The sequence below is a fragment of the Vigna umbellata genome, chromosome 5 (genome assembly GCF_029865625.1).
Source record: "Vigna umbellata cultivar VRB3 chromosome 5, Vumbellata_1.0, whole genome shotgun sequence".
NCBI classification, from domain to species: Eukaryota; Viridiplantae; Streptophyta; class Magnoliopsida; order Fabales; family Fabaceae; genus Vigna; species Vigna umbellata.
Window position 1 is genome coordinate 19,070,436 of NC_142169.1, and position 9,244 is coordinate 19,079,679.

At 36.8% G+C, this 9,244-nt stretch overlaps 1 protein-coding gene and 2 pseudogenes across 1 annotated transcript in view; 2 read left to right on the plus strand and 1 right to left on the minus strand.

Moving 5' to 3' along the window:
• Window positions 1-9,244, minus strand: part of RIF10 (polyribonucleotide nucleotidyltransferase) — a 39,877-nt gene extending 30,633 nt beyond the window's left edge. The window contains exons 1-4 of the mRNA XM_088115946.1: window positions 8,696-9,244; window positions 7,184-7,252; window positions 3,380-3,486; window positions 3,246-3,288 (exon numbers count right to left, since the gene is read on the minus strand). Of these exons, the coding sequence (XP_087972072.1) occupies window positions 3,246-3,288; window positions 3,380-3,486; window positions 7,184-7,252; window positions 8,696-9,244 (768 nt within the window). The remainder of the gene's footprint in view (window positions 1-3,245; window positions 3,289-3,379; window positions 3,487-7,183; window positions 7,253-8,695) is intronic.
• Window positions 4,243-4,978, plus strand: LOC148197879 (uncharacterized; annotated as a pseudogene).
• LOC148197880 (uncharacterized) lies at window positions 5,325-6,455 on the plus strand (annotated as a pseudogene).

Genomic DNA, 9,244 nt, shown 5'->3' on the forward strand with positions numbered 1-9,244 from the left:
ATCTTATTATTACTCATCTTAACATTTCCTTTGCAGCCAGTGGTGTGGTGAGTCAATTTCTCAATTCCCCATATGAAGATCATTGGGAGGCAATTATCCATATATTAAAGTACATTAAAGGATCTACGGGAAAAGGTTTGGTATATAGTCACAATAATAATACTTAAGTTGTCTGCTATTCAGATGTTGACTGGGTAGAGTCTCCTTCTGATAGAAGATCTATTGTCAAATACTTTGTTTCGATTGGAGGTAACTTGATTCTTTGGAAGAGTAAGAAACAAAGTGTTGTCGCATGATCTAGTGCAGAAGCAGAATATAAAGTTATGGCCTCAGCCACTTGCGAACTTGTCTGTCTTAAACAATTACTTAAAGAATTGCAATTTTGAGATGTCACTCAAATGAAACTTATATGTGACAATCAAGTTGCTCTTCATATTAGCTCTTACCCTATCTTTCATGAAAGGAACAAACACATTAAGATTGACTGCATTTTATTTAAGAAAAGATTGAATTTAGAAACATCAAGATTAAGTTTGTTAACTCAAATGATCCGTTGGCAAATATTTTCACTAAGTTTTTACGGAGACCTAGAATTGATTATATTTGTAACATGTTTGATACATATGATCTATATGTACCCATTTGAGGGGAAGTGTTAGATATTGTTAAGATAATGTTAGTTACAATATCTTATGTTAGTTACAATATTATGTATATGGGCTTTAGCCCATATTTTCCTTATTATTGTTCATTATAAATAGATTATCCTACGTGTATTTCCTAGAAATTACTCTTATTCACTACTTTCAACACTTAGTACTTATTTTTATCTAAAAAGAAGAGTAATGGGTCCTCCTAAGGAAAAAAAGTATAATAACACAGAGGAGGGGAGCAGACTACTCTGCAATATTCCAGTCTCTCCACATTTCACTATTATTGTTGATTGGAAACTATAACGCAAGTGTTGATCATAATTGTGAGCATAGGACTCTGTCTGACATGTATTAGGTTTGTTAGTGATGTTTCAGTTAGACAGTAGCTTTTTGTTACAGCAGCAGTATTGTTAGCAAGTGTAACTGATAGGTTCCTAAATTGGGAACCTAATCAAGAACTCCCTCACAGTCTCTCACACCCAGAAAACAGAGAGAAATATATGGTGAATTGTGTATTATTAACAGAAAGAATAGTGTGTATACAAGATCCAGAGGCATAACCCTCTTCACATGTCAATGGCCTGTTAACAAACAACGTACTCAAAAACTGCCTTCTAACTATCCAAACAATCTATTTATACAATTCCCCTACCTTCTATCCTAATCTCATTTCCCATTATACCCTTATATCCCAAATACCCTATATCCTAACATTACACCCCGTTGCATAACAACCTTGTCCTCAAGGTTGGAATGGGGAAGCTTGGTCTCATGGCTCCTCTTCCTCATTGGGGTTACCATATGAAGGAAACCCACTGGCTTTGCCCTTCAATTCAAGTCAGGGGGCTTGGGCGGTGGCAAATTTTCCTCTTCTTCTTCGGCCAAGATCAGCATTCGCAATCCCTGCTCTAGGCATCGATGACCTGGGCTGAAAGGCCCTCCGCACCGGAAGCATCTTCCCTCTTCTCTCTTTTTCACGTACTCCGAATATGGTAGGTTGCGGGTATTCCTTTCCCTCCAGTCGCCAGTGGTTCTTGCGGCGCCGCCTACGGGGGTCGCCTCTTTCTTCACGGAACCGAAACTTTCCGCGGCCCCTCCTTGACTCTGCGTATCGCGTTGGAACTCTACTCGCGCCACCACCCCCATCGTTCGTCCCCACGAACTCTGGTTATTGGGCGCCGATCCCCCTCCCGGCTTTGTATGCGCACCTAATTTCTCCACATCACGCGCTACTCGCATGGCTGTCATCAAGTCTTGGGGATCATGCGGCCTGACATGGTCGCCCACCTCTTCCGGGAGTCCCGCCATGACGTAGCCCAGAATCTGTTCCTCTAGAATTTTGGTGGTCTGCCCCACCAACACTTCGAACTCTCTTGCGTATTCCTCCACCGTCCCGACCTGCTTAATGGCCGATAGCCTCTCATACACCGTTCTTGACGTTCCTCCCCCGAACCTAATCCCAAAGCTCTCTTCAACCCTTCCCAAGAATGGTTCTTGGTTTTCTCTCTTCAGAATCGAAACCAACTCCCAGCATACCCCTCCATACTAATCAAAGCCAGTTGTAATTTCTCGTCTTCGTCCACTCTCTGCACCTCGAAGAACTTTTCCGCCCTACTGACCCAGTTCCACATTTCGCCATCTTCGAACACGGGTAACTCCACCCGTTTTCTCCAATTAATATGTCTGTCATGTCGCCCTTCTCCTCATCTTCCTCTCTCCCCCTCCGGTCCGCCCTCGCTCTCGTTCACAGAGGATTGACTTCCCTCTCGGCGTGGCCCGTGTGGGTCGCGATTGCGATCCCCTAACATCTTTAGGATCGCTTGGATATCTTGGCGCATTGCTTCGTAATTCTGCCTCAATGTCCTGGTTTCATGCCGCAAGAACATTGTATCAGTCTTCGTCTCGGCTATTGCAATCTCTACCGCCTCCATCTGCCCTTCTACTGCCGCCACTCTTCCGTCCATCATGCGCGGCTTCACCTCTCCGAATTGGGATCCGGCACGTCAGACCAATTGATAGGTTCCTGAATTGGGAACCTAATCAAGAACTCCCTCACAGTCTCTCACACCCAGAAAGCAGAGAGAAATATATGGTGAATTGTGTATTATTAACAGAAAAAATAGTGTGTGTATAGAAGATCCAGAGGCATAACCCTCTTCACAGGTCAATGGCCTGTTAACAAACAATGTACTCAAAAACTGCCTTCTAACTATCCAAACAATCTATTTATACAATTCCTCTACATTCTATCCTAATCCCATTTCCCATTATACCCTTATATCCCAAATACCCTATATCCTAACAATAATTGTTCTATTAGTCAGTTATAGCTAACTTGTAACTAAGCTATGTATATTATGTTAACAAAGTCTCATTCATCTTGTATCTTCCAACCTTTCCATAATAACAAATCAGAGTATCAGTTTTCTATCAATAACTGACCGTGTAAGTAAAAGTGAATCTCAAAACCAAAGAGGAAAGCAAATCGCCGATACAAGTCACAAAGTGTTGAGATTTAAGATGGGTGCCCAGAATAAAAGATCATGTGTAACATTACTGTAAAGCCAGAGTTAATGACTAGAAAAGTAGTACCTCATGGTCTCTGGTCTTTCCTTCTCGCTTGAAAAACCCTCCACTGAAACAATTGTAAATCGAAGAATTATACAACTAAATAAAAAGAATCATGCAATAAGTAAAAAGAAATCTAGAAAATGTATATGACATACCTAGTACGACCAGCTGCTGAAAATCGCTCTTGATAATGAACAGAAAGGGGGAAAAAGTCAGATGGTTCACTAGGAACATCATCCAAGCAAACAGTTGTGTACACGATCTGCAATATGAAAAACAGCAGCTTGAATTTTCAAAAGAATAAATGCTGAATTCCTCATGAACAAGTTAATGATTGTTTCCATCCTAAAACAATGTAAAATAAATAAAATATAAGTGTTAACAAAAAGTCTGGTAAGTGTCAATGTTGAATTATGAGTATCATCGCATCATCATAAGAATTATTTTCCAATTTCTATATTCTCCAACTCATTACATGATATTAATTTATTTATTCAATGTTCGAATCCAGGCTAAATATTCCACAGGCAAATATTAGTATATGGGCATTAACACTTACTAACTTCTCAATAACATCAATAGTTTTTCCTTTTATAGCAAAAAAAACAGTACATTATTTACTCAAGCCAGCTAACAATATATTTGCAGAATGTACATAACAAATTTTGAACCATATTTGCAGAAGGTATATAGAAAAACTAACCATATTTTGAACCCACAAGAAAAATTTTCTACAATTGCCTTCTTTGTAAAAGATGAAATACTTTGGACGTGTAAACTAGTAAAGCTGAACACTTAAAATTTAAAGTTCAAACTTGGCTTGGAAATGTCATGCTCAAGCTTGACTCAATTATTTATACAAGCCAAATTTAAAGCTTGGACTTGACTAGCGGAAAAATATGAAGCTTCAGCTCCTTATAGGTCATTTAAAGTTTGATAATATTTTCCTATTATCAAATAGATTCTTAATGAGTTTACGAAATCTATTGATTCAGTAATTAATAGGAGAGGTTCCATTATGGAAGTTGGGCCAACAAATGTGGTACAAATTGTAATGGATAACACAGATGTTTGTGAGGCAACATATATGTTCATGGAGTTAGAATTTTCTTCAATCTATTGGACTCTTTGTTTTGTACACACCTTAAATCTTGCATTGAAAAATATTTTTGCTGCAAAAAACACTGAGAAATAATGATGCTAACCAACAATGCTCTTGGATCCCATAAATTGCAAATGATGCTACCTATACTAAAAATTTAATTTGTGGGGCACTCTGAGATAATCAATGTTCAATAATTCAACTCATTCAAGTTGTTTGTTGTTGCTCCAACTTGATTTGCTTCAACCTAGTCATGCTCAAGAGGTCTAGTTTGAAAAAATGATTTCAAGAAATGGTTATTAGTGATGAATGGTCGTCTTACAAAGAGAACAATGTGGATAGAGCACAATTTCTGAAAGAAAGTGTCTTGGTTGATGATTGATAGACAAAGGTTGATTATACACTTACTTTCACTTTCCCTATCTATGATGTTCTCAAGAAAACAAATATGAATATACTTTCCCCTCACTTGGTATATGAAATGTGGGATTCAATAATTAAAAATGTGAGAAAGGTCAGATACTAACATGAAAGAAAGAAAAAATTTGAGCATTCATCCGTTTATGAGGTATTAAACAACTTAATATTAAAACAGAGAAAATATATTTTTGGAGGGCTTACTGATGTTCTATTTATAATGAAGGAGAGTTGATACATTGGGAAACTGAAAGATCAAAAGATTGTCGTAGACTGCTAGGCACAAAACTAGGTACAGTTGGAAGAGGTTCCCAACACACTACTCCTTACATTAGACCTAATGATGATTACACTAGCTTAAATAGATTTAATAATTATTCCAACAAAACTCAATATTAATTGATTGTTAAACTAAGAGTAGCACATCTCTTCATTGAGGTAATACATTATATTCTTAAATTAATTTTATGATTATATTTTGCTAAGTACATTTTAACTTATAATATTATAAATTTATAACATTATTGTTGGAGACCTCACAACGACCAAAGAATGTGGGTGTGTCTGGGAGGTGGGGAGGGAGGAGTACAAACATTACCTTACAAGCTGGTTTTGTAAGGTTGAGTTAGGCATAAACTCATTTCCTAACATAGTATCAAGTCATTCAAAGTCTATCCTAGTGAAATTTGTTGGACCTATCATTATTATCTAATCCCATGTTCGAGATGTTCATTCCTTAGCATCCTATTGGGTTATTGCTTCGTACGCCTCGTCATTGTACCTGCACCCCACAAATTTTGAAATTCCAGCTCTTTTCACTTAGTCTTTTGTTGGGTTATCAGCCAAATTATCATTTTCTTAAAAGTTGGGCCATACCTGACCCAATAAAAACATTACAATTTAATCCAATACCCTATCTACATTACAACAATCTCTTGTTCTTTGTTATTACTGTCACTTGCTGCCGTCGGTGCTACTATTTGCCACCGCTAGCCGATGATGACACTGCTGCTTACCATCGCCACTCACCACCATTGGCGATCCCACTCTAGCCGCCACTAACACTATTACCGTTATATTTTTGTTTTTTTTTATTATTATCTATATGCATATATCATATTTCTTTTAACCGCAATGCTTTCTCCATAACCTTTTATGATTTCTCTTATAATTTCATAAAGGAATTTTGGGTCTCCGATATTTTCCGTTATCCAATACCAATAACACTGATATCAAGCAATGGAACGTACTCACGAAAGGAAGAAGTGTTTTAAAAGGTACTTTGATGATGTGCACGTAAGGAAACTGGTTATAAGATTTGAAACTTCCCAAATGGAAGGGAAGGTTTTGCCAATGTAGACTATTTAAGAGACAAAGGTGAAATGGATTCAAAATCATGGTGGATTATTCATTGAACTCATTCACCAATTGAGATCTTGTTGCTAAAGAAATTGGAGTACTTACTCATTTATACATTCCTTGAAAAGAAATAAGATAACACCTCAAAATGCAGAAGATCTAGTATTTGTTCATAGAAACCTTCTTCTTCCCTCCAGAAATTCCTCAACGTACAATCACGAGACAATTAAATTGGGGGATATTGTAGAAGATGACTTCATTTGGATGATAATGGAATTTTTAAGAATGCTAGCTTATCTATTGATGAACCAAACTTAGAAGTTGTGTTTCTAAACGAGGATCACCAAAAATGATAGATTGCATAAATTCTTCTCCTGTAGAACTTTTCTATCTTGATTTCTTAGATTATTAAGTATGGTTAACACATTTTAATAGACTTATAATCCTATACATACATATATAGTACTTATGATTAAAAACAGAGAGAAAATATATGTTTAGAGGGCTTGAAGGTCCCTTCTCATGTTCTTCTATTTATATTGATAAAGAGTCGATACAATAGGGAGATGAAAGATCAAGGGACTGTCCTAGACTGTTAGGTACAAAACTAGGTAAAGTAAGTAGAGATAACCCAACACACTACTCCCTACTTTAATCCCACTGACTACACTAACATAAGTAGACTCAATAATTATTCCAACAATAGTCTTGTGTCCTATATTTTTTTAGTTTATTTGTATCTTTGTATCCATGACTATGTCTGAGCTTCATAGGCCATGACCACCCTCAAAATACAAGTAGCTTCACCCTTGTTCATGAGCTTTTAATATCAAGCTTCAGTTTAACTCAATAGTTGAGCTTAAAGTCAAGCTTGAGCTTGTTTGTTTATTAAGACAAACAAACTTGATTGAGAACATAATGATCAATTTTCTTTTCTTTTAGCAAAATTGAGAGCATAATGCACCCTAAGATATGATAACATTTAGCAATCAATTTCTTTTCTTTTAACACAGTTTTTATCCACATGTTCATGTTCACAATCATGGATAAACTAATTACTAGAAGAAATATGGGAACTTACAGTCTCTCCATCTGTAACTGTAACAGAGCCACTTGCCTGTCTTCCCATATGACCAGTCTCAACCAAAATCTGTAGAATGCCACAACACCTAATATGTAAATCAAACTAGTACTAGATGCACCATTCTACTCTATAAAGATAATTTAGGATATTGCAACAACACCCGAAAAACAACCATAATGCAACATAAAAAATATAACGAAGATGTCATTTATCTAAAAAAAACAAAAAACTACGCATTCATGGACATAAAACCTTGCAAAGAAATGAAAACAATATGAGAGCCACAAAAAGGCATAATCGCTTCCATAGACCATGTGTGCTTATTGCTACAGTCACCAGGTTGATAACTAAAAAGTAGGGGTGAGTCACATGATATTCAACAAACCCTCCAAACATTCCACTATTTTTTTTTACTTTTCTTTCACTAATTCTCTTGAAAGAAACTGAAATCATATAAGCTTAAATCATTTAAAAAAAAAAAAAAAGGAATTGATTCACTACTTTTTTGCAATTTATTCATTCAATGCATTCACTGTTTGGTTGTTCCATTGCTTCATTTCCACTCATCCAAAATAAAGGCTTCACAAACTCAACTATAACTAATAATATAGTTTCACAAGAATTATGGTTTAGTTGTGTTATTTGTTTAAATTGAACAGTACAATATTATAGTTTTGAAGTTTTTTTTCATTGTTTCTAAATCTTACATTTGATACAGATTATGATTCATGACTCAAAAAATTAGCTAGACAATTAAGAGCATAAATATGGATTTGATAACTTTGAATCATACCTAAACAACATTAAAATGGCAATAAATCACTTACAGGAAAAGATGCATCCCTTCCTAACTATGAAGTATATTGATAATCTTTCAAAGAGATAGAAGAAGGAAGCATAAATAATTTTACGCAGTGTTTGCCCAGCTGGCTTTGGACTTCTCTTCTCCTTGAAAGAAGAAGCATGGTCAAACATGTTTTTTAAAATGCTGTTAACAAATTAAGTAACTTAACTTTTACAAAAGAAAAGTAAAAGTATCCTCTAATAAAATATAAGGTAGGTGAAGAGGCTTCAAAAAAATTGGCAACGCTTTAAGCTGAAAGAAATTTAAACTTATAAATATTTCTACTTTATTTTAATACACGCACATATATATACATATCAACACACATATAGATAGACAGAGATGATAATAGGTATTTTGTGTGGAAATGTCTTCACCAATTAGTACCCGAAGATTCCTCCCTTTATTTACCTGACTACAAATATATCCAAAATTTAAATCATGTACATCACTATGCTATGAGAAACATCATCAAATTTCAGTCAACAGTTAAAGTAAAACCACTCTCTTACAAGACCAAACAATCAAATTTCAATCAGTCAATTACATTTGAATAATCGAATAGAATATAAACCTTCAAGTCCACAACCCAATCCCCAACCAAAACAAGCCAAACACGTCTACTCAAGGCAAAAACAGAAAGAAATTCACGCAACCACACTGACATGTCTATCACCAACGGGAATCTTCACGGAATACGGTTGCAGTACGCCACTGTCGCCTACGACGGACTCCGACACCTCCGGCGAGTCCGCGGATGCTCTGAAGGCGGAGCGACAGCTACTCCTGCCGCAATGAAGCGAGCGGAAGTTGCATTTGCGGGAAGCGGCGAGGCGATGGGAGGGAGGGAAGAAGAGAGAATTGGAGAGGAGAAAGTGAGATGGTTGGGAATGGCGTTGCAGCGTGGCGAGGCCATGGAGGGAGCTGCTAGGACATGCTAGCATCGTCTTATTACTACTATTATTAGTATGGGTTTTGGACTGTGGAACGAGGTGCAGGTGTTGCTTCTCAGAGGAAGAGAGTGGTGAGAGTGAGAAAGGGACAGAGAGTGATAGACAGAGGAAAGGGAGAGAAGGAAAAGAGCTGCCGTTATCCGCTTCTGCTATTTGGTTCAGAGGCGCGCTCAGGTTATGGGCTTTGTCATTCCGTTTTGGGTTGATACTTCCTGCACCGTTTGTATTTGTTCCTACACCTCTCTCAACTCCCAAAAACAT